Source organism: Schistocerca cancellata, chromosome 4, assembly GCF_023864275.1.
Source record: "Schistocerca cancellata isolate TAMUIC-IGC-003103 chromosome 4, iqSchCanc2.1, whole genome shotgun sequence".
Classification (NCBI taxonomy): domain Eukaryota; kingdom Metazoa; phylum Arthropoda; class Insecta; order Orthoptera; family Acrididae; genus Schistocerca; species Schistocerca cancellata.
The window spans coordinates 523,943,665-523,970,825 of NC_064629.1; the positions used below are offsets into that span (position 1 = coordinate 523,943,665).

Genomic DNA, 27,161 nt, shown 5'->3' on the forward strand with positions numbered 1-27,161 from the left:
CATTAAGCTTTCCCAAAACTTTTATATTAATTTATTTAGCATAAATACTGATAAAGTATTTCATACACGCATCACAACCATGAAATTTATATTAAACTTACTTTGTATCATTCGAAGAAGCTGCAGCGCAAAACATTACTCTATAGTTTTTGAAAGTAAAAGTTTATCTACTTTCTGCTGTTGTTACGTCACACAGTGCACAAAACAAATTTTGCGCTATACTCAGTCACAATTTATCCCATCAATTTCATGCGGCTCGTTGCAAACACGTAATATCTCATCTCTGTACGCAGAAATCAGTTTATTGTTCTGGTTTAGTGATTATTTGAGCGATGTTATTGACAATATTTGTTGATAAGCATTAATAGAAGGGGAATGTAAACGAATGAAATACTCGTACTAAAGGGGAAACACAATACGTCGCATGAAGTTTAGATAGACAGCTATTCGGCATCGGTTGGATAGGACGCACATACATTAACGTTACTGAGCATCTTCACTTCACAGCGTTTCTGAACAGAGCTTGTGTTACCATTGAGATGACGGAATCCTAGTCTAAGTGTAATGTCAAAAATAAGTTACATTAGTCAGACTGTATTGACCTTTCTGATTAGCAAACCCACGAGGTAGCAGATTGCTTAAATCCCAGTTAAAAATAAATGTACACTGTAATGTAAAAGCACACAGACTTTATTGTCCTTATAACAAAGACCTGTCTTGTCTATACAACATGCATAAGATACAATAGTTTTCCTAAATTTCCCTCGTGAGAGCGATTCTATTTTATGTTCAGCATTGCTTTCAAGTAAGTATTTCCGCTGACACTTAGTTTGTCTCTTATCCTCTAGAGAGAAAACAAGCGTTCATTCTAATTTAGAATTTAACTGATATATTAAGTTGTCAATGGTCATTTTCTGATTTGTCTTCGCTAATTTCAGGTGTCTATCACCAAGACACGATAGAAACATCGCACAAGTAACCACTAAACCAGAACACGCAAGAAAATGTAGCTAAACATGAAGTTTCAGATCTCGAAATGTGCTACATAGAGTAACTGCAAAGAAGTATAACGTGTTTGTACGTAGCATGTTGTTATACAAAACGGCCCACAATTAGCTAAATTGTTGAACTGTAAAATAATTCATAAGCAAAAAGTAAAAAAGTACGTGTCTCTATTATAGTAAACATATAAACCTTTTCCTCGGTTGCACTTACGACACTTTATCATTGTTAAAATTCCAATCCATACTATGATTTTGGTTTTTCGTAGTAGTCCTAAATCTACTCAAGCCAACGCATGGACAACTACAGATATAGGTGGGGCGATCCCTCTCCCTATATTTCTGCCGGATTATTCGACCAGTCTTTTGCAGACTGCATCAAACTTCAGATTCCACGTACGCCTGAGAAGTCTCTTCACTGGAAGTAAGAATCATGCTACCTATGGGATAAGAAAAGTGCCCTTGTATTTATAAGTTAATTCACAATTACCCGTTGAAGATGACTTACACAAGAAATTCAGGTATCCAAACACACATCCGTGGCAACAGGAAATCCTTAAATCCAAGATTCAGTCCTCAAGAAAGGAAAGAACGCCCTTCAAGTTTTCGCAAGTAACTTTTCCAAAACACTATAAAAGATGATATCCTTTCTTAGTGCGACATGCAGGCTTTGCCAGAGAGCCAGTATGTACACATGAGTTGAAGGCAGAGTCACTGACTGAGTAGTTATTTAGTACCGTATCCCGAATAGAATGACCACGTTCATGTCAACCGTGATGGCTTTTGTAAACTTCAGTCATTTGAAACTCAATTCGTACTTTTTTTATGTGACACCCTGAAAGTGATGGCTCAAAATAACGAGGAGATTGCCGTGTTGTTTACCCGCGACAAGCATTTGTCTCAGTACCACACCAACGCTTATCAGAGGAAGTACCGTCATGTGTTGTATGAAATAAAATATGTGATTTATTGGTAGGGAGGACTCTACATGTTATCCTGGATGGATAGACATTGACAGCTGTAGTTGTAATTTCAAGCGTTCCCCCGGGAAGTGCGTTCGGAGCTTTGATATTCATATTTTATATTAATGACCTGGCGGATAACATTAACAATAAACTCAGATTTTTCGCAGATGATGGAGTTATCTATAATGAAGTGCAATATGAAAAAAGGGATAAATATTCAGTCTTTGATAAGATTTCACTGTGGGGAAAACACTGACAGCTTGCTTCAAACGTTCGGAACTGTTAAATTAAGGCATTTTACAAAATATAGTATCCTTTGACTATAGTATCAATGAAACACATTTGGAATCACTCATCTCATACAAATATGTTGCTGTAACAATTTGTGAGAATATGCAGTAGAATGATCGCATAGACACAATCGTAGGTGAAGAGGGTAGTAGACTTCGGTTCGTTGGTAGCGTACACGGAAAATGCATTCAGGTTAAAAATAAAATTTCTTACAGAAAAACCGTACGTCAAATCTTAGAGCACTGCTTAAGCGTGTGGGACACAAGCCAAACTGTACTAGCAGGAGGTACTGAACGTACTGTATTTAAAGAGGGGCAGCATGAATGGACGCAGGTTTGCTTGACTCGCGGAAGAGCCGACAAGAAAATGCTTAAATCTTGAAGTAACTGACTCTTGAACATAGATTTCAACTACCTCCAAAAATCTACTTACGAAGTTTCAATAATAGCTGTCAACGGAGACCATAAAAGATCGATTAGGGGAAAAAATCGGGTAGCCGCAAATTTTTGCACATTGCTTGAGGGAGTGTCTTGAACAACATACCAAAAATCCTGAGCGCTGGGGTGTGAGCGTTGGAGTACGAGTGGGTTTAAAGGTCTATTTTTGCTGTTATCGAATAACTCAAAAATCGCGGCTTTTGGCGAAAATGTGTTCCAGTACAAAATTAAACTAAATTAAAGTTCCTACAAAAAAGGCCCCTATTCAGTTTTTCTCTTGGGCTAATTTTTTCCGCATTAAGAGGATAGAAAAATGGCAGTTATTAAAAAATATTGTTCTAGCGATATAAAATTAACATTTATCTTTAAATGAAGGGGGTTAAAAACAAATATTAAACGTATGTACCACGTATAAGTGCAGTAGAGCGGTATTAAGGGAGAAATTATGTTCCGGAGGTGTAACAGAGTGGACGGGAGAGAGGTGTGGCGTAGAGGTACGAGGGAATGTAGGTCACCAGATTGTGTTCATGTATTTCCGTCCTTCATAGGTCTGCAAACTGAAGGCTGACCAGGTGATTCCCCACTCTATCTATCCCACTACGTCACAAGAAGAAACAACAGGATGTTTCAGAAAGTTGTATGGGTCCACCACAGGGTGCCTTATGAATCACTGGCGATGCAGTGCGCAGACACACCCGTGGAGTTTATTTTGCATAAATGCGTTAATACTACATGGAAAACTGATGTGAGTTACTAATGACATTAACGCAGGTCATGGATATGGACAGAAGCTACGTAAATCTTTGCACACTGTTCAACACTGCTAGAGGACAAATTGATTCTTAGTTCAAAAAATGGCTCTGAGCACTATGGGACTCAACTGCTGTGGTCATCAGTCCCCTAGAACTTAGAACTACTTAAACCTAACTAACCTAAGGACATCACATACACCCATGCCCGAGGCAGGATTCGAACCTGCGACCGTAGCAACAGCGCGGCTCCGGACTGGAGCGCCTAGAACCGCACGGCCACCGCGGCTGGCTGATTCTTAGTCATCTGTACGGCAGTTGTAGTGTTCTTCCCAGGAAGGCACCAGATGTGTTGCTCACTTTTAGTTTAGGGACTACACCTGCCCAGGATTTCCTGTCCTGTTCCCCTATGCGAGTAGACAAAATAACTTTACTGAGCTCGTATTCATATAGTGGAATTATTTTCAGTTTATTGAGTGCTTATTAACAGTTATTAAGTGAGATATTGTATAAAATAAGGCCCTATATATTTAATTTGTTTGTGACATTTTCTGTATTAGTGTTGATGGGAAAAGGATTGGATTAGTAAATGTGGAACCTCGCTGCTGTCTATAGTTGACAGCGTATAGTGAAGCTGTGTAATTATATTTTAGTCACTTCTTGGTAAGTTAATGAATTAATAAAAAGTCCTACACAGTTCTCACCGTTCATTGTGATACTGCAGACTGCATAAATCTTTTCCATTCATGAACTGCTGGCACTTGAGTGGGCTGCACTTAGTGGAGGCACTTACCACAGATTCGCAGTGTGTCTTCCAAGGTAGATGTGAATATATCTGATGGAATGCGACTGTTCATGTTTAAGTCTACTATAGTAATCTGCTGTAATGTATTGCTTAACCTATGCTGAATTATCTGAATTTCTATAACACTCACGTGGCCTACTTATGTCACAGAGGGAGACAATTAAAGCTACAGGGCATCCTCAGACTTTGAGAGAGTTGAGGCTCGGGTGATGCATTTGATACTTCTCATGCTGCGAGAAGTATTCCAGAAAGTTACAGTGAAGACTGCAACAGAAGTAGGCCACTTAGGTGTATAGAAATTCGGATAGTTCAGCATAGGTTAAGCTGTAGGTTATTACTGTTGTACACATTGGCAGCATGTTACACTTGAAAAAGGTTTTTCGGCGAGGTAGACAGTTGACAGCTCCAGCTACTGAGCTTTTTTACTTAATGGCTCACTTAACAACTGCAAATGGGGACTCAATAAACTGAAAATAACTCCACTATACAAACAAGAGATCACTGAAGAAATTTTGTCTACTCACATGAGAGAACTGGGCAGGAAATGTTGGTGGGGTATACCCTGTCCGTAAAGCGCTCATGATGGAAGAAATTGTCTTCCCTGGAAGAACACTACAGCTGCCGTACGGCATAACTAAGAATCAATTTCTCAAAAATGGTTCAAAAGGCTCTAAGCACTATGGGACTTAACATCTGAGGTCATCAATCCCCAAACTTAGAACTACATAAACCTAACTAACCTACGTTCTCGCTTCCCGAGCACGGGGTCCCGGGTTCGATTCCCGGCGGGGTCAGGGATTTTCACCTGCCTCGAGATGACTGGGTGTTTGTGTTGTCCTCATCATTTCATCATTATCCAGGAAAGTGGCGAAATTGGACTGAGCAAAGATTGGGTAATTGTACGGGCGCTGATAACCACGCAGTTGAGCGCCCCACAAACCAAACATCATCATCCTCTAACTAACCTAAAGACATCACACACATCCGTGCCCGAGGCAGGATTCGAACCTGCGACCGTAGCAGCAGCACAGTTCCGGACTGAAGCGCCTAGAACCGCTCGGCCACAACGGCCGGCTCATCAATTTCTCCCCTAGCAGTGTAGAATAGTGTGCAGACATTCACGTAGATTATGTCCATACACATTACCTGCGTTAATCTTATGAGTAACTGATATCTGCATATAAAATGCAGACTGGGAATGGCAAGGAAAGAGTTTCTGACGAAGAGAAATTTGTTGAGACGAGTACAAATGTAAGTGTCAGGAAGTCCTTTCTCAAAGTATTTGTATGAAGTGTAGCCATGTATGGAAGTGAAACATGGACGATAAATAGTTTAGACAAGAAGAAAATAGAACCTTTTGAAATGTGGTGCTACAGAAGAATTCTGAAGATTAGATGGGTAGATCACATAACTAATGAGGAGGTAATGAATAGAATTGGGGACCAAAAGAGGGGATCGGTTGGTAGAACATATTCTGAGACATCAAGGGATCATCAGTTTAGTACTGGAGGGAAGCGTGTGGGGTAAAGATCGTAGAGGGAGAACAAGAGATGAATACAGTAAACAGATTCAGAGGGATGTGGGTTGTAGTAGTTACTCGGAGATGAAGAGGCTTGCACAGGACATAGTATCATAGAGAGCTGCATCAAACCAGCCTTCGGACTGAAGACCACAACAACAATAACATCTGAATTCCATGTAGTGTTACCGCATTTGTGCAAAATAAACACTCCCCGGATATGGCTATGCACTGCATCGCCAGTGATTCATAAGGCACGTTGTGGTGGACCCATATAACTTTGTCAAACACCCTGTTGTTTCTTCTTGTGACGTAGTGGGATAGACAAAGTGGGGAATCATCTGGTCGACCTTCAGTTTGCAGACCTATGAAGGAAGAAATGCATGAAGACAATCCGGTGACCTACCTCCCCTCGAAATACAATTTATCCCGTCACACGGCTCTACTGCACTTAGATGTGATACATACGAGGGTTGAGTGAAAAGTAATGCTTCCACCTCCGTTAATTGGGTTTGGATGGGAATAATTTAAGAAATCAAACGCAGAAATAATCCTTAGAATGTGATCTTTAATTACCAATATTCACTTTTCCACATAATCACCAGCCAATTGGATACATTGCTGCCAATGATGAACAAGTTTTCTTAAGCCGTCACAGAAGAAGTCGACACTCTGCTTCCGCAACCACAGTCTCACAGCTCTCTCAACGTCCTCATCATAAGCATAATGATGTCCCCGTTTCGTCTCTTGTCACAGTTGAATGGAGAAAGGCGTCACCTTCATTCTCGTAACGCGAGAGGAGTTCCTGGCAAATTTTAAGTCTGTGCGCTTTAATTTCTGGAGTCAGCATCCGGGGTACCCATCGTGCACAGATCTTCTGATAGCCAAGCAAAGCAATAATGTGACCCATACGTTCTTATGAGATGCCGATTGTGCTTGCAGTTTCTCACTGAGTGATACGACGATCGTTCTGAATCAATATGTCAACATTTTGCTTGTGAAACTCGGTGGTTGCTGTCATAGGACGTCTAACTCTTTGTTTGTCACGCAGGTCAGATGTTCCCGCCTCAACATCTTCAAACTTACTCGCCCAACGCCGCACAGTACTCACATCAACACAATTACCTCAAACTTCTTTCATTCTCTGGTGAATCTCCTTTGGGATGACACCTTCTACTGTCAAGAATGCAATGACCGCACGTTGCTTAAATCGCATTGCCCGACCGTCTGTGCAGGGTTCCATACTTTATACTGTAACAATACAACCGTTCAGTGCTAAGGCTTCCCGCCAACTGGAGCTGTAGAGGAGAGGCTATGGAACAAGCCAGTATTTGCCGCATACCAATGCTGCCAACTGTTGAAGAGTTACGAAGGTGGAGGCGTTACTTTTCAGTCAACCCTCGTACATTTAATATCTGTTTTTAACCCATTTCATTTAAAAATAAACATTAATTTTATGTCGTTAGAATAATTTTTTTAATACTCTGCGACTTTTCCATCCTCTGAACGCGAAAGCTATTAGTCCTAGAGAAATACTAAATGCGACCTTTTCTTGTAGGGTATTTACTGTAGTTTAATTTTGTACTACGAAACATTTTCGGTAGAGCCTGTGGTTGAGAGTTATTCGACAAACACATAAAAAGCGACCTTTAAACCCATCCCCACACGAATGCTCACACCCCACCGGTCAGGACTTTTAGTATGTTGTTCAGGACACACCCTCCTTGTACTGCTCAAAAATTCGCGATTGCTCGATTTTTCCCCTAATTCTCCTTCGTTAACTGGACTATAACTGAGCAATCTAAGAATGTACTACAGAGCCATAATTGTCGTTCCCGTAGAGACCACGAAGGGATTAGAGTAATTGCAGCGCGCATTGAGGCATTAAAGCAGTAATCCTTCCCGCACGCCTTATACGAATGAAACGATTGGTAACTTTAATACGTGGTCTTACGGGAAGTACTCTGTCATGCACTTTATGCAGGCATGTCAAGTTTACTGACCAACTTCTTGTTTTAATCTATTTAGTTCGACATACTATACGACTTCACATGAACGGGCACCTACTATGCAGTATTTACACAAACATAACTGTCTTAATTGCTCCTCACGCTGTACGCAGCTTTTTCGCACTTTATGCGGATTTTTCATATGAGTTGTCTTCCTGTGTTGAGTTTCTATAAGGAAGGGAAATATGAACTCGCATGGTCGGAGATGATACATTTTCATGTTATACAATTTTCGTATCAACAGCTAGTGATTGAGTTGGCTCGCTGATTGCTACAAAACGCAAATATCTACTAAGTTCGCAATGTCACAAGGAAAAAAAGGTAATAGTCAATCTGTCTAAAGAAAATGTTAACATCTACCTACGAAAATTTTTCAAGACGTTTGAAAGCACAGAACGAAACTGAAGTGAAAATCAAACCTTTAGCCTGATCGTCACTGTTTAGAGCCACCCACGAGCTTGGAGAAGAGTCGCTTAACCGTGAGATGCGCCTCTCCTTGGTCTACGGAGACGAACTCGGGATGAACGCAGGCGAGCGCTCTCTAAGAATATCCTTCATGCTTGGCAGTTGGCACTGCTTCCGCCGAGCAGTTCGAACGGCCATTGTCAGTGGGTCTGTCACAGCAGCAGCATGACCGACAAGTTGTCTCCGCCCCAGGTAAACCGTGCCCTAACACTCTCATCTTAATGCTGCTACGACTACGTCTGTAGTTGATTACGTAATGTCCTCTAAGTCTAGAGGTCACCTACTGAAGAAACGCGCCCCTTAACTCGTGTTAAACACTACGCTTGCATGGCTATCTCTCTCTCTCTCTCTCTCTCTCTCTCTCTCTCTGTGTGTGTGTGTGTGTGTGTGTGTGTGTGTGTGTGTGTGTGTGTGTGTGCGTGTTTGTGTGTGTGTGTGAGCATCTCCTATTTCCTTGTAATTTTTGCTTTGATTTTCCCTGGTAACTTGCTTTATCTTTAGAATATACTTTTTTAAGAACTCTTTCCTCGACGCTTACGTACAGTATTGTTAATTAATAAGATATGGTACGGACTACTTTTCATTCAGTAGACTTGGTCTTCATATGTGAATCACGGACCCATGACCTATTTCTCCTCTGATTTTAACGCAGCGGCATTGCCTAGTAACTATGTTATTACGGAAAACGGCTCCTTTCGTCTTACATGTAACGGATGTAGTTTGTTGCATTTATCTGTGTCATTACTGTGGTAGAATTTTTACAGTAGTATTACTGTTTACGCATATTCGTTCGTAAAGCATCTCTGTAAGTAGATACGTGTTTAGTGGACCTGCAATACGCTTAGTTGTTATGCAGATGCGTAGCGCTTACCTCGAGCTGTTTTTGTTTCGCAACAGCTGGGGGCTAGCCAGTTATGTTGTTGTTCCATTCTCAAATGAGTGAATGTTTTAGTATTATACAAGAGTGATATTTTGGCGTGACTGATGCGAGGAAAACTAGCAAGAAAAATACTTTAAATTTTAGTATGATACGTTGTTAATACATTCGGAATTACTTAACTCATTGCTCTTCTGTCATATGGGGCTTCTCGGTCCTTTCCCCCTCCCCGCTTGTATATATATATACAAAGAAAGAAAATATTTTATGTGGACATGTGTCCGGAAACGCTTACTTTCCATGTTAGAGCTCATTTTATTACTTCTCTTCAAGGCCGGCCGGTGTGGCCGTGAGGTTAAAGGCGCTTCAGTCTGGAACCGCGTGACCGCTTTGGTCGCAGGTTCGAATCCTGCCTCGGGCATGGATGTGTGTGACGTCCTTAGGTTAGTTAGGTTTAATTAGTTCTAAGTTCTAGGCGACTGATGACCTCAGAAGTTAAGTCGCATAGTGCTCAGAGCCATTTGAACCATTTTTGAACTTCTCTTCAAATCACATTAATCATGGAATGGAAACACACAGCAACAGAACGTACCAGCGTGACTTCAAACACTTTGGTACAAGAAATGTTCAAAATGTCCTCCGTTAGCGAGGATACATGCATCCACCCACCAACGCATGGAATCCCTGATGCGCTGATGCAGACCTGGAGAATGGCGTATTGTATCACAGTCGTCTACAATACGAGCACGAAGAGTCTCTACATTTGGTACCGGGGTTGCGTAGACAAGAGCTTTCAAATGCCCCCATAAATGAAAGTCAAGAGGGTTGAGGTCAGGAGAGCGTGGAGGCCATGGAATTGGTCCGCCTCTACCAATCCATCGGTCACCGAATCTGTTGTTGAGAAGCGTACGAACACTTCGACTGAAATGTGCAGGAGCTCCATCGTGCATGAACCACATGTTGTGTCGTACTTGTAAAGGCACATGTTCTAGCAGCACAGGTAGAGTATCCCGTATGAAATCATGGCGGTGAATCGAGGAAGTACAGTACATACTGACGAAACTAAAATGAGCTCTAACATGGAAATTAAGCGTTTCCGGACACATGTCCACATAACATCTTTTCTTTATTTGTGTGTGTGGAATGTTTCCTGAAAGTTTGGCCGTACCTTCTTGTAGCACCATATATATATATATATATATATATATATATATATATATGTGTGTGTGTGTGTGTGTGTGTGTGTGTGTGTGTGTGTGTGTGTGTGCGTGTGTGTGGTCTACGAGGAGAAGACGATCCTGTAGTCAATAAACACAGAGGGCGAGTAATGGGAAGGAAATTGGTTGTGGCTTATTCAGAGGAACTCCATCACCATGGCTTAAAATGATTTAAGGAAACGATGGAAAGCCTTAATCTGAATGTTCCTGGAATATGAACGGCATTCCTCCCGAATACGAGATTGGTATATCAATCTATGCACCACCTCACTCCTTAACAGCTTAGAAATATTGCCATTTTATGCGGACCCTTGATAAAATGGCTCTTGTGACGACCAGTGCACGTGTGTTCATTCACTCGCTTGGTGACCACTTGGAATGAGGTATGTCGCTTGTGATTCCTAGAATCACGCATAATCCCATCGTACAAATGTTCTCTCTCTCTCTCTCCCTCTCCCTCTCCCTCTCCCTCTCCCTCTCCCACCCCCTCCCCCACCCCCACCCCACTCTCTCCCCCCAATATGCCCCCCCTCCCCTCCAGCCCCCCCCCCCTACACACACAAATGTACTGTTCTGACCGGTCACCCTGAGCACTAGTTACGAATGAGGAGGAAATAGGCCATGGATTTGTTTACGAAAATATCCAGAATTCACATTCTTTTGAACCACGTTCCTACAGGATCCTGAGGAAGGAGGATTCGAGGTTAACACCCCCTTTACGACAAGGTCATCACAGAAGGAGCAAAAGTTCTGATTGGGGGAGGAAACTGGCGTTGGGCTTTTCAAACGAATGACCCGATATTTGTCTTGACCTAATATGAGGTGAGTGTCTTAATCATTGCACCACCTCGTTTGGTGACAACTTGTAGTACTTCGTAAATGATGTATTCATCTCTTCGTAGTGCTTCATAAATTTGATTTGAGAACTGCAGTCCTGTTTCTCTCTACGTTCTCCTTAGTGCGGTGTGCGCTGACTTACTTCCTTTACGTATGCACGGCCGGCCGGGGTGGCCGAGCGGTTCTAGGCGCTACAGTCTGGAACCACGCACCCGCTACGGTCGCAGGTTCGACTCCTGCCTCGGGCATGGATGTTTGTTATGTCCTTAGATTAGTTAGGTTTAAGTAGTTCTAAGTTCTAGGGGACTGATGACCACAGAAGTTAAGTCCCATAGTGCTCAGAGTCATTTACGTATGCACGAAATACTAGGCTGTTCTTTTTTTGTTAAATAAGTTAATAAATAAAGTATGGTATTTGATCTATATATTGTGTGTATAGACGTCCATATCTTGATAGTATCGTATTAATTACTGTAAAATACATTTTACGTGCGAAATTTACTTATTTATTAATAATACTCATGATTTTCCTATGACTTTTTTCTAAAACCAATGTTTTTATCACTATAACTGAAGCAAATACAATGTATCAGACCTGCTCTCTGGCAGCACAATAATTTAGCTTTGAAACTGCTTCTTCTGAGTATTTCGTTATAAATTCTCTCTGACGAAGAAAAAGTGCTCACATTGACACAAAATGGTCTCCAACAGCACGTAAGCATCTCTCATTCCACAACTGCTTCGACGTTGTCGCTACTAAAAAACTGCTTTCGCTATCCGTTTTTCATCTGCCTTAATGAACCGAAGTCTGAAAGAATCAAATCAGACTGTGAGGTGGGCACGGTACAAAGCACAGAGCTTCACACGCAGTTCGTCAGTTGTAATTTATCGGCTGCGTGGATGTGCAGGGGGACAGTCTTCGTTCCGTGAAATACGTGACATGCATGACCGCCCTGAATGTCAGATGTGTTGTGTGTCTTTTTGGAAGCGCATCAGACAACTTCTTACTGCGCTGATACCTACAATGTAGGCTGCGTAAACTCTCAATAGGCCTCAATTAATATCAGTGGATTCGTGGAGAAATATAATTAAACGTGGTTACTTTACAGGCGTTTAAATATCATACATCACTTTTTGAGACGGTGTCTTTACTGTCGTCTTTCAAACGATAACAAAACGCACGGGGGAGGTGTCAATTTCTTCACTTGGCGCCCGAGTAAAGTCTTAGTAACCAATTTTGTATGAATTACGTTTGGAGAAACTATTTTGCATCTACTCTGTGAAGCGCGTAGGAAAGAGTACTTCATACTTCTTCTGTACTACCAAATTCTCAAAGGTGCACGAACAACTAAATACACGCATTCGTAAGTATTGACCTTTGGTCACCAATATAACCTCTTTTGACGCCACTTTTCCTTTCGTATTTTCTGTCACAACTGATATTTGAAAACGATAAATTTACCATAAGTGCAATTGTATCGCTGATGGGGTGCACAAGTGTTTGTAACATAGTATGACTGTAGTAGATTCATAGTTTCTGTATCTATACAGTTCACTGTCATAAGACTATTGGTGGTGCCAACCATGTAATCCACGTGGTTAATACCATATAAACCTTTTTCTACTGCCGGCCGGAGTGGCCGTGCGGTTCTAGGCGCTACAGTCTGGAACCGCGTGACCACTACGGTCGCAGGTTCGAATCCTGCCTCGGGCATGGATGTGTGTGATGTCCTTAGGTTGGTTAGGTTTAATTAGTTCTAAGTTCTAGGTGACTGATGACCACAGCAGTTAAGTCCCATAGTGCTCAGAGCCATTTTTTGAACCTTTTCTACTATAGGGTGTTTCACAATGTTTTGACGACTTCCGATTTGAATAACACACAAACTAACCAAGAAACAGAGCTGAACATTTTACACAAAATACATTTATTCAAACCCTCTAATGAAATACTACATCGCACAAACGGCGACCATTTACGGCTACAAAATATTCGAGGCGTTTCTGAACACATCTATCGTAACTACTGGAGGAACTCTGGAAATTTCATCGTGAATTCGATCTTTTAACTGTTGCAAGTTTCTCGGCCGGTCGGAGTACAATCTCGCCTTCAAATAACCCCATAGGTAAAAGTCTGGAGCGGTTATATCAGGCAAGCGAGGCGGCCATTGGACAGAAGCGGATTTGGAAATCATGCGGTTATCAAACGCTTCACGGAAAACTTGCAAGGTCTTGTTGGATATGTGACATGTCGCGCCATCTCGTTGGAACCAAGTTTTCGTAACGAACGACGAGTGCTTGCCGATAAACTGCCACGCAAACGTTCAATGTTCTCAGGAGTACGGACGGTTTTCCGAGGGCCGTTTGACTTTCGATTCGATGCACTGGTAGTTTCTCGAAGTATCTTACTGAATTCAATATTGTCCGCGAGCAGAAATTGGATATCGTGACTGAATCTTGAGATGCTTACGAGCGACACGTTGCACGCGCACGACAGATTTGTTGTAGCGAAAATAGCACTCTACCGCGAACGCATGATGGTGCTTCGACCAATATGACATGATTAGTAACTTGTATATTGGATAAAACTTGACACTCCGTACTAGAAATAGATTGCGACGCGGTCGCAGTATCTTGCTTTTAGCGCACGTTATTCACATTTGAAATCGTCAAAACATTGTGAAACACCCTGTACATTGATGGACCTGGAAAATATTGCACCACGAAGCGCCAATTAACAGACTTCGTGTATATGTTCATCACATTGCGGGTGTTGAATGACTAAATCTTCATTCCAGTCGGAATGTCCATCGACATCAGTATAAGATATGACTCACACGAGCACGAATACACTTGTATTTTCATTGGGGCATGTAAGAACACAGACTCCTTCCTTCATCTTCAGCTATTTCTTGCTATGCCCGAAACACATACTGGTTGAATTCGTATAATGTATCGGCTAGAGGCTGGTATAAAAGTATATCTCCAGATCGCATTCCATACATATCTGTGGGTGATAGATTTGGTTACTGTGCAGGCAGTCAAGGGGGCGTGTATTTCTCAAGGCGTTTTGGTGTGAACAACAGTGTGGAGCAATGCATTTTACTGCTGGAATATGCGATTTTGTACCACACTCATGAAGGGTATGGAAATGGAAATGTGCGTTTGGCGTCATTGGCCGGGAGGCCCCTTGCGGGGCAGGTCCAGCCGCCTTGGTGCAGATCTTATTACATTCGACGCCACATTGGGCGACCTACGCGCCGAATGGGGATGAAATGATGATGAAGACAACACAACACCTAGTCCCTGAGCGGAGAAAATCTCGGACTCAGCCGGGAATGGAACCCGGGGCCGTAGGACGGCAATGCGTTACGCTGACCACTCAGCTATCGGGGCTATGAAGACAGGTTTACCATGATTCAAGGAATTGGACAGATATGAGTCCCGAGAATCAATACTTCCTGCAAAGGACCCTACTCACACACACACACACACACACACACACACACACACACACACACACAACCGACCTGCCGACCGAAAGACAAACTGAACGTGTGTAAGCACTTTGGCCAACCGACCGACCAACTTTCTTGTCGGGCGATTGCCTGGGTATGACCACCACCTTACCTGTCTCCCGCCACCACTTTTTCCGGCCCACACCACCTCTTCACTTAAGAAATTGTGCCACGTATACCGTTGTCGTGCCAACCACCCCGCGAAAGTTCGTCTTTTGTCACTATGACGCATTAATCGATAAGTAAAGTAGTTCGGAATGTGTGTAGGCTGCGCACGCGTGTATTAGGGCCCTTAACCTTTTAACAGGTCGTCTACAGAAATGTTGCGTCGATCTGGTCACCACAAATAAACGCAAGACTAATTGCTAAAGGCCACAGTCACTCATTGTTTCAGCTGACTCTTGCTCTACACTATGCAAGTCTCTGTCGTCTGTGGTATGACGTCAAAGATAAACGACACAATTCGTGATCTGAACCCAGCATTTAGTGATGTGTTCTCAACGCTCCGTGGTGACACTGTCTATAACCTCCGCCCAGATTCGAGCTAAAGTCATTATCAGTCTTTTCGCGTGTCGGTATGATGCTCACATGTTCCTCACGCCAATTATTCGACCTTTCCAAAGTCCGAAAGCTGGTGCTAAGCTGTACGTGTACCTCCTCTAAGCATTGTGTGTTGCTATCTCCGCCTGAAAGGTTCCAGGAACGTTAGACGCATTCAATAGCCATCAAGTATTCACACCATTCCTTATCAGTAGGAAAGGTTATTTTATGAATTGAAAATACAAGAAATAAGCTCGCACAAGGATGAAATTTTGATGAACACATCACAGAGGCAAAACTGGAAGATCAATTCGGTAACATTCGGTGAAGGTCTCTATGGTGCAACACTTTCCGTTACCGACAGTCTGTTGCCGTGTCACATACTTGGAGTTTACATTACTCGCAATTTCGATGCACCGTATGCAGGCTTTACCTCGCTCGTTCTTGAAACATGGTGAATAGCTGTTGTTGGGGTTTTCGGTGAACTGATGTGGAATACAGCCACAGCTCCAGGGTCTCCACAAAAGATGTTCATTTGGCTGCAGACCGGGGCTTTCAGTTGATAACTCCACCTTATTTTATTTGTACCAAGATGTAGCTTTTGTTTTGTTTTGAGAACGGGACACTTATTCTGTTGATGTAGAATAGTTTTGGATGCAAACTGTTGTACTAGTGTGGAAAGCAGGATACTGCCTAAACTGTTTTCATAAGCACTTATAATGATTCTGTTGTCGACCAAAATTAATATTCTGAGTTTAAACCATATGAAACCCAGGTCTCACACTGTCTCCACCGCAGTTCACTGTAGTATCAACAAACTCATCTATATTTCGGTCGTATTTGTATCGATCAAGTCTATCCACAGAGTATTAGGGCGTTGATTGCACCACCAAGAGCGACGTAGCACATCCATTCTTGTGGTTAGTGTGAAACGTCCCCTTTGAACAATTATACAAGACTGTGCTTAAACTGACACACAATATTTTTAGCGCAACGCAATCTGACTATCAAAGATCCCTGCAAAAGAATGGCCCTGAGTAACATTAAACTATACCTTTCAGAAATCACTTACCTCACAAAAATCTTCGTTACTCGAACTACTGCAATACAGCGAGCGCCACTACTGCCAGCTAAATAAAAGATTCAAACTACGGAAGGCACTAACTACTGATAGGGATAGTTAGCAAATGAAAGATATTAAGAGAGAACAAACAATGTATTTACCTTAATAGTCATAATATATATAGCAGTTCATGACAAATTTCAAAACTCCGCCATCTCTCTCCCCACATCCACCACTGCTGGCGGCTCACCTCCAACTGCGCAACGCTACGCGCTGTTCACATCCAGCTGCCGCTGCCGAACACTACAATGGCAGACAACAATGCAAACTAGCCACATACCGCACACAGCACAGCCAGTGATTCTCATACAGAGCGCTACGTAACGTTGCCAATAAGAAAACATAAACAGCCTACTTACAAGTGGCTTCTGGGTAGCAACACAGCCACTGGAACTGTTATGACAGGCACACATATGGTGAAGTACATTCAAGGAAACATAGATTTCCTAAGCTCTGCAGGCCCGGCAGTTTTCTTCTAGATGGCTGCACGCTGACTGGTCCACCTGATAGAGTGTCGTGTTGCCTGCCGCAAGCGTCGCCGGTAGCAGCGCGCGACTCATGCTGTCTTAGTCGACCTGAGTCCATGTCTGACTACCATGAGGATTTCCTCTAGCTGGTGTCACTTCCGAATTTCATACCTGTACCCGCAGTGTAACGTAAAACAACGACAACAACAACCAAGTTGTATCAAGCTTAGATGGATGCTTCTGTCAGAGACGCCTGCTCTTCAAAATGGCTCTGAGCACTATGGGACTTAACTTCTAAGGTCATCAGTTCCCGTAGAACTTAGAACTACTTAAACCTAACTAACCTAAGGACATCACACACATCCATGCCCGAGGTAGGATTCGAACCTGCGACCGCAGCAGCCGCGCGCTTCCAGACTGTAGCGCCTAGAACCGCTCGGCCACCCCGGCCGGCCGCCTGCTCTTCATCTGCAGTGACAATATCTGACAAAGATGTCTCTTGATTGGTTGGTGTGTGTGCACCGAGTTAGGTGGCACAGTGGTTTGGGGGGGGGGGGGGGGGAGATGATCTCTCTGAACGAGTGAAAAATAGCTGATTTTATGGGTTTTTTAAGTTAAATAAAAATGAATGCTATATCCGATGACAGTTTTATTACTTACACTTTTGCCTTTGAGAAATCATTATTGTTTCGTCTTCGGACGCTCCCTGTAACCGCTGCACCAGGTGGAAGGACCCCTTGCCACCGGAACAGTGGTCGTCGGCGGGTATTCCCGAAGCCCTCCTACTGAACCTGTAATAAAATAATTTTGTATAAGTCATTTTCAATACATTTTCTATCAGTACACATAGGATAGCTGAAAAACATTAAGTTCTAACAAAATTGGTGATGTGTTGAGCAAAATATAATTTTCTTCGCCCAAAAAATCGAAACAAAAGCGTGCACTAAAAACAGACTTTTAAAGATATCGCAAAACGGCTACGTGTGTTTGTAGAGAATTCAGCTTAATAATCGGTATCAAATTCAAATCAAAATCGTTTTCAAGTTACGTTTCTCGCTAATTTGAAAAATACCGTTCTGAGAATAACTCGTTTAAAATTTTGGTTCACATTTTTTTGTCATCATCTTCATCATCATCATCATCATTTAAGACTGATTATGCCTTTCAGCGTTCAGTCTGGAGCATAGCCCCCTTATAAAATTCCTCCACGATCCCCTATTCAGTGCTAACATTGGTGCCTCTTCTGATGTTAAACCTATTACTTCAAAATCATTCTTAACCGAATCCAGGTACCTTCTCGTTGGTCTGCCCCGACTCCTCCTACCCTCTACTGCTGAATCCATGAGTCTCTTGGGTAGCCTTGCTTCTCCCATGGGTGTAACATGACCCCACCACCTAAGCCTGTTCGCCCTGACTGCTACATCTATAGAGTTCATTCCCAGTTTTTCTTTGATTTCCTCATTGTGGACACCCTCCTGCCATTGTTCCCATCTACTAGTATCTGCAATCATCCTAGCTACTTTCATATCCGTAACCTCAACCTTGCTGAAAAGGTAACCTGAATCCACCCAGCTTTCGCTCCCATACAACAAAGTTGGTCGAAACATTGAACGGTGCACAGATAACTTAGTCTTGGTACTGACTTCCTTCCTGCAGAAGAGAGTAGATCGTAGCTGAGCGCTCACTGCATTAGCTTTGCTACACCTCGCTTCCAGTTCTTTCACTATGTTGCCATCCTGTGAGAATATGCATCCTAAGTACTTGAAACCGTCCACCTGTTCTAACTTTGTTCCTCCTATTTGGCACTCAATCCGTTTATATTTCTTTCCCACTGACATCACTTTCGTTTTGGAGATGCTAATCTTCATACCATAGTCCTTACATTTCTGATCTAGCTCTGAAATATTACTTTGCAAACTTTCAATCGAATCTGCCATCACAACTAAGTCATCCGCATATGCAAGACTGCTTATTTTGTGTTCACATATCTTAATCTCACCCAGCCACTCTATTGTTTTCAACATATGATCCATAAATAATATGAACAACAGTGGAGACAGGTTGCAGCCTTGTCTTACCCCTAAAACTACTCTGAACCATGAACTCAATTTACCGTCAACTCTAACTGCTGCCTGACTATCCATGTAAAGACCTTTAATTGCTTGCAAAAGTTTGCCTCCTATTCCATAATCTTGTAGAACAGACAATAACTTCCTCCTAGGAACCCGGTCATATGCCTTTTCTAGATCTATAAATCATAGATACAATTCCCTGTTCCACTCATAACACTTCTCCATTATTTGCCGTAAGCTAAAGATCTGGTCCTGACAACCTCTAAGAGGCCTAAACCCACACTGATTTTCAGCCAATTGGTCCTCAACTAATACTCGCACTTTCCTTTCAACAATACCTGAGAAGATTTTACCCACAACGCTGATTATAGAGATACCTCTGTAGTTGTTACAATCTTTTCTGTTTCCATGTTTAAAGATTGGTGTGATTACTGCTTTTGTCCAGTCTGATGGAACCTGTCCCAACTCCCAGGCCATTTCAATTATCCTGTGTAGCCATTTAAGACTTGACATTCCACTGTATTTGATGAGTTCCGACTTAATTTCATCCACCCCAGCAGCTTTATTGCACTGCAATCTATTGACCATTTTCTCCACTTCCTCAAATGTGATCCTATTTCCATCATCATTCCTATCCCATTCTACCTCGAAATCTGAAACATTACTGATCACATTTTCACCTACATTGAGCAACTCTTCAAAATATTCCCTCCATCTGCCTAAGGCATCCACAGGATTAACCAGCAGTTTTCTTGACCTGTCCAAAATACTTGTCATTTCCTTCTTACCTCCCTTTCGAAGACTGCTAATTACACTCCAGAATGGTTTTCCAGCAGCTTGACCCATAGTCTCCAACCTGTTTCCAAAGTCTTCCCAAGATTTCTTCTTAGATGCTGCAATTATCTGTTTGGCTTTGTTTCTTTAGCCGGCCGAAGTGGCCGTGCGGTTAAAGGCGCTGCAGTCTGGAACCGCCAGACCGCTACGGTCGCAGGTTCGAATCCTGCCTCGGGCATAGATGTTTGTGATGTCCTTAGTTTAGTTAGGTTTAACTAGTTCTAAGTTCTAGGGGACTAATGACCTCAGAAGTTGAGTCCCATGGTGCTCAGAGCCATTTGAACCATTTGTTTCTTTCTTCAACATAACTTTCTCTGTCTACCTGAGTTCTAGTATGTAACCATTTTTGATACGCTTTCTTTTTCCTTTTACAGGCTGCCTTGACTGTGTCATTCCACCAAGCTGTCTGCTTCATCCTACTTTTACACACTACTGTTCCAAGACATTCTTTAGCCACTTCTAGTACTGTGTCCCTGTACCTTGGCCATTCCTTTTCCAATGACTGTAATTGACTACATTCAACTAACTGGTACCTTTCTGAGATCGCTGTTACGTATTTGTGCCTGATTTCCTTATCCTGAAGTTTCTCCACTCTTATCTTCCTACATATGGACCTGACCTCCTGCACTTTCGGCCTCACAATCCCAATTTCACTGCAGATTAAATCATGATCAGTGTCATCAACGAATCCCCTGAATACACGTGTGTCCCTCACAGCCTTCCTGAATTCCTGATCTGTTATTATATAGTCAATGACAGATCTGGTTTCCCTGCCTTCCCAAGTATACAGGTGGATGTTCTTATGTTTAAAAAAGGAGTTTGTGATTACTAAGCCCATACTGGCACAGAAATCCAAGAGTTGTTTCCCGTTCCTGTTGGCCTCCATATCCTCTCCAAATTTACCCATAACCTTTTCATCCCCTTCTGTTCGATTTCCAATCCTGGCGTTAAAATCACCCATGAGCAGAACACTGTCCTTGTCCTTTACTCTAACAACTACATCACTGAGTGCCTCATAAAAACTATCCATTTTATGTTGATCTGTCCCTTCACAATGCGAATATACTGACACAATCCTAATTTTCTTGCTAGACACTGTCAAGTCTATCCACATCAGTCGTTCATTTACATACCTTATTGCAACTACGCTGGGTTCCATTTCTTTCCTGATGTAAAGCCCTACACCCCATTGTGCTATTCCTGCTTTGACTCCTGACAGGTAGACCTTGTATTCTCCCACTTCCTCCTCTTTCTCAGCCCTTACCCGAATGTCACTAACAGCTAAAACGTCCAGCCCCATCTTACTTGCAGCCTCTGCCAGCTCTACCTTCTTCCCAGAGTAGCCCCCATTGATATTAATAGCTCCCCATCTCATTACCATTTGTTTGCCAAGTCATATCTTAGGAGTCCCTGGTTTGTCAGTTAGAGGTGGGACTCAGTCACCTCCAAAGGTCCGAGGCATTTTGCTCTGATTGTTGCCAGCATCATATTTAAAGTACCAGGGAAGCAGGTTGCTAGCCTTACTTGCCCCGAGTCCCATTGGGTATTACCCCTAACGGTTGAGGGACTAACCGGTGGATTTGGTAGTCTTTGCCCTATGAGCACAAGGGTGACCACGACTCAGAATATGTCCGAGATGCCCTGCCTTATTCCAAAGTAACTGGTATCCCGACTGTCGGGACCACTTACTTGGCCACTCATACGTTACCCGTGGTTCATGAACTAGGACATGACTACAGGAAGTCCGCAGCTCGTGGTCGTGCGGTAGCGTTCTCGCTTCCCACGCCCAGGTTCCCGCGTTCGATTCCCGGCGGGGTCAGAGATTTTCTGTGCCTCGTGATGACCGGGTGTTGTGTGATGTCCTTAGGTTAGTTACGTTTAAGTGGTTCTAAGTTCAAGGGGACTGATGACCATAGATGTTAAGTCCCATAGTGCTCAGAGCCATTTGAACCATTTTGACAACAGGAACCCACACCATGACTTTTTTTGTGGGTAAATTAAAAATACCTCGAGTCACCGATCCCTGGACCATACAGCAATCCTTACAGACCAAAAAGGAGGTCCTCTTCCGTTTTCTTCGTGGCTATAATGCTCTGCGGGCCTCTTTGGCAGCTTCTGTCATCCGCTGCTCTGCTCGATCGATAAGCTTTTCGTCCGTTTTTGTGTAGAAGTTCTAACAGGCTGGATCGCCAAAGGGAGGATTTGAACTTTCATAATTATCGTAATACCTGTTAGGCCATATTAGCCGCGATGTCGACTTTTTTTCCCCCACTGTGAATAATTTTCGGAGATATCTTGTGACACACCGCCTTGTAGCTCGATAACAGTGTTCTTGGAGAACTTGGGATGAGCACTACAATAAAGTAGACATCTCAGAGCACATCTTAACCAAAAAAATGATATTTTGAAATTTTCAATGAGGAGTACTTCCTTAAGGCAGTGGAATCACATTGGGGAGGAAAGCGGATAAAGTCCCTCCTTGGCCATCCAGGTTCAGTTTTTCCGTGTTTTCCTTAAAACGCTTCAGGAGCATGACAAGAAAGTTCTTTAAAAAGTCCAAAACCATTTATTTTCCCGTTCTCATCCACTCCTCGTCGGTAATCGGTGTCTAGTGGCTGTGTGGTAGACGGTATGTTAAACGTTGATGTTACATCTCTGTTCCTTCGTACAGTACACTTCAGATTTTGGCAGTCCCCATCAGTTTCTTATACTTATCAGAAAGATGATTTGGTTAAGCTCTACCGTGATGTTTCCACTTACCAATATGTAACGCGTGCGAATTTTTGCACCCCTACAAAAGCTGCTTGTTTCCATCTCTCACAATCTCTACTGTTGGTTCAGTCTGACAGTAAACAGGTCCATGGTAATTCATGGACTACGCCTGCATTTATATTCAATCGGACGCAATGTCTAACTCCACAGTGATCGCATTCAACAGGAAATTTGGCGTTCAACGTCTCTTCAGCGTAAAGGTTGAACAGATATAGCTCTGCTTTAATTGAAAGTGGATGCTGCATAGAAACTGGCGGTACTTGTTTAACCAATCAACCCGCATTCGCCTGCTATGATTTAGTATAATTACGAAAAAAATTTTATTGGAATAACGGGACGTGGATATGAACAATGGCCCTCCAAAAATGAGTTAAACGTCTGAACCACGGCGTCATCTCGCTCTGTAGGCATATTCAGTAGGTGAGTGCAAAGGCTTTCAACTACTACCGAGACAACCCAATGTTGCGGAAAGCTTTACACAGCTGAACATACACGGCCATTCCATTTTACGTGCCGGTCGAGCTGACGCAGTGGTTCAAACGCTTATTTTCGGTAGAAGCAGAGTTCAAATCAACGTGCAGTCGTCTATCTGTGGGTTTTCCGTGGTTTCCCTAAATCACTCAGGACTCGGTCACTGCTGCTTTTCTGCTCAATCCTCGTCCAATCAAAAGTAATTTTTCGGTTCTAATGACCTCATTTATCGAAGGGCTGTTAAACACTAATCTTCCCTTCTTCATTTGGATTAATGATTTAAAAATATCTTCTGGCACTCAAACATCCAGTATTGTCACCAAGAGACTCGCTCTCTACCAGACGACTTATTTTCTTGAAGACGCCACACTTACATTGTTATTGCAGTTCTCATGTAATTCACAGCACAATCGTATCCTGTTCGTGGCGTGATGGAGGTCGGTCCTCTACTCTTCGGTCTAAACATCTATTACACATTTTGTTCAATTTTGATCTTTCTTTTAGGGCTCCATTTAGGGCTGCTGGTTGTTAACATTGTAACGCCTGCCTGGTTCGAATGGCTCTGAGCACTATGGGACTTAACAATTGAGGTCATCAGTCCCCAAGACTTAGAACTACTTAAACCTAACTAACCTAAGGACATCACACACATCCATGCCCGAGGCAGGATTCGAACCTGCGACCGCAGTAGCAGCGCGGCTCCGGACTGAAGCGCCTAGAACCGCTCGGCCACAACGGCCGACTCAACATTGTAACTCCAAGAGGATTTAAGCTGATGAGGCCCATCTATGCTCAAGGTGGGCGGGTGGTCTATCGAGACACGGTTGGGGTGTCTCCAGCACCTAGCTGTCAGGAGATCGCCGCGCGGGATTAGCCGAGCGGTCTAGGCCGCTGCAGTCATGGACTGTGTGGCTGCCCCCGCCGGAGGTTCGAGTCCTCCCTCGGGCATGGGTGTGTGTGTTTGTTCTTAGGATAATGTGGGTTAAGTAGTGTGTAAGCTTAGGGACTGATGACCTTAGCAGTTAAGTCCCATAAGATTTCACACACATTTTTTGGTCAGGAGATCTTATAGTGTTCTATTCATCTCCTCATTCTGTTTGATTATTCTGACGCATCTCATGCAGCTTCGTTTTAAAACATGAGAGTGACTTGCTAATGTATACTTTCGGCACGTTCATCCTTTTATGACAGCACAAGGGAGAACTCTTTACCAAATGAGCATGCTTGTGAATACAAAAAGTGGCGCTCTTCCCACGCCCAGTTCTGCCCTCCTGCTTGCTTTGGCCAATTTACACCATAGACTTTACAAACAGGACACAGAACACCGAAATTGCGTACCAAGGAATTATAAGCTTACTTTTAGTGCTGCATTTTATTATATTTTGTCTGTTGCAACAAATTTGAGGTAATTTTATGTGTATTAGGTGATTTTGACAGAAGACATTTTATAAAATGTGTGAGATTATATTTGTGATGAAAAAGTATGTTTCTGTCATTTCACAGCAGCAAAGTTAGATGAAATCATTTCAGTAAATACTGGGTTTTTCAGAGAAAATGAAGGGGCAAATTAGAGGGGGGGGGGGGTGGATAGATTGGGGTTGGTGTAGGATGGGGCAGAGGGGGTAGTGAGTATAGGGGGGAGAGGGGGGAGAGGGAGGAGAGTGGGGAGTGATGGGAAGGTGGGATGAGAGGGGGAGAGGGCAGGGGAGAGAGTGAAGGGGTCCGTACATAATAATACCCGGCCCAGCAGTTTCCGATTTGTAGTGAAATATAAACCTAGTCGATTTAACGAAAGAGAGGTGTATGTGGGAGAAAGTGGTATGCACAGAGCGTGGACAAGAATATTGAAAAACACAATAATATATATAAGGGGTGGTAAAAGTATGAAAAGACGTAAAATACGGTGTAGGGAAACATTTGGTATTCGAAAAAACTTCCACTCGTCTCGGAATGGATAAATACAGGTCCTGTATCGTTTTCTAAGGAATCTCATACCATTTTTCCTGCAAAATAGTGATAAATTCAGGTACCGATAATGGAAATGGATAATGATCATGCACCCGTTTCCTCGAAGTACACCACAAAGACTCAATAATATTACGATGTGGGACTGGTGACAAGGTACGATGCAACACTTCATCCTTGTGCTCACAAAATCAGCCGTGGACGATGTGAGCTTGTGTGACCAGGGGCCATATCGTCTTGGAACACTGCATGACAATGGGGAACAAACATTCTACCGAGGGATGAACCTCATAAGCCAAAATGGTCACAAAATCCTTGGCAGTAATGCGACGTGGCACAGTAACCATGGGACCATGGAATACCACGATATGGCCGCCAAAATCATCATCGGAATACCGCCTGCCACGATCTCTCAACACAGTCTGTAGTCCGCGTAGTGTCTTGGCTGATGTTTTTCCGCTTTCCATGCGTACAGAGTAAACTTTCGACACGGTGCCTCTTGAAACACCAAACATTTCGGCTACCTTGGTTACGGAAACGAGCACCAACATTTTCCCATATTCGAATTCACTTAGCTCCAACATAATGCACTCACAGCTACACAAAACACTGTTATGGTCACAACTGACACTTTGCCTCGTATTGAGGACGTTGCACAGAAGCTGTTCATTATCAAATTCAACAGCGCAACCTGCAGACTTGACTAACGTCTGCATTTATGTTCAAGCATGCATTTCTCGCGGTGTTTCCATATTTTTGTCTACCCCTGTACATTGAGTCTTCCTGGAAGGAACACTCTCTGAATGGAAGCTGACAGGAAATGTTACCTGGTTGTGAATGAATGGTCGACAGCGTACAGCAGATGCGTTCCGGTACACATGAGGACGCTTGATACTATAAGCATGAATACAAGTACACTATAAACAGCTTAGTTCCAGACACTAGATCATTACTGAGTCACTTCCAACCAGTCTAATCTCTGCCTTTAGTTGGTTGTTATAACGACGTCACTCCAAGTATATATACAAGAATTAAATCAGCTGTGGAACTCTACCACTAGTTTTAATTGCACTTACCGAGCGAATTGGTCAACTTCCTTTCTTAATTCCACATGGAAAGAAAGTGGGCCCACTGAGTTTCTCATCTGCATCTAATTACAAAAATTATGGGAGTTAATGACCTCATCTGTCTATGTTCAGTAATGTTTGTTAATCCTCTCCTTGCCATGATAATTTCATTAACGTGTTCAGCGAAGTGTAACGTCTGTATCAGATGCTTGTAGTAGAATATGCGGGGTAGCTATAAATAAACTTCTGCATACATAATGGTCAGAAACAGTCTGAAAAGCTAGTAAGGGTGTTGCAGAATAGGCTGTGCTGAGAAATAATTGTTAACAAAAAAATTCAGTACGTTGAGCTGTTCCCGAGTTAGTCAGCATTAAAGTTAGCCAATCAGGCCCTTGCGCGCACAATTACAAGCGGCCTACCGGAAACGTCTTCGTCGAAGGCGTTCTTCATTTGGTTTCCTAAAACCAAAAAAGAGAGCGGTACAAAAAATTGGTCATGGAATGGTGGTAAGTATCAAACACAAACCAAAGGCTGAGCAGTCTTGTGCGCCATCATCTAGGCAATGGGAACAAGTGATACTAATTGTATCTGGCAGGCCGCTGGAACTTACGTACGTAACGCCCTGATTGGCTAAGTTCAGTGTTAATTAATTCGGAAACGTCGGAAACGGTGCAACGTATAGATTTTTTTCTGTTCCTATCATTTCTCAGCACAACATACCCTGCAACACCCGTAGACGCTTTTCAGAATGTTTGAAATTAATTATTTTGATCGCTGACTTACTCCAGTAACGTTTCCAAAAATAATTTTCAGACTGTTTCTGGTCACCTTGTATAAGAGTCTCCGTATGAAAAATCAAACTATCGTCTGTGTAGCAAACGTGATGAGAACATTTTGAAGTACGTGGGGAATATAAGCAATGAATAAAAAAGAAGAAAGGAAGGTTAGTGTGTAACGACCATTCGACAACGGAACTGGCCTGAAACGATTAACGGAAACTATGAAAAATCCAAATCTTAGATGGCCAAATGTGGAGCTGAACCACTGTTCTTACGAATGCGAACCCAATGTCTTAACATTGCGTCACCTAGCTAGGTAAATAACGAACAAGCAGTTACAATGAAAAACTTGCAATTTGTTGCTGTACAACATATAAAAACGAC

The 27,161-nt window shown here is 42.8% G+C and overlaps 1 protein-coding gene across 2 annotated transcripts in view; it reads left to right on the top strand.

Moving 5' to 3' along the window:
• The window catches only part of LOC126183403 (UTP--glucose-1-phosphate uridylyltransferase-like), a 208,199-nt gene that overhangs the window by 12,671 nt on the left and 168,367 nt on the right, over positions 1 to 27,161 (top strand). The window contains exon 1 of one of the 2 annotated variants that reach the window (XM_049925349.1): positions 8,314 to 8,433. The exons of the other annotated variant lie outside the window; for it this stretch is intronic. Within the exon in view, the coding sequence (XP_049781306.1) occupies positions 8,407 to 8,433 (27 nt within the window). The 5' untranslated portion in view covers positions 8,314 to 8,406. Of the gene's footprint in view, positions 1 to 8,313; positions 8,434 to 27,161 lie in introns of those variants that run through there. 2 annotated transcript variants of the gene reach the window in all.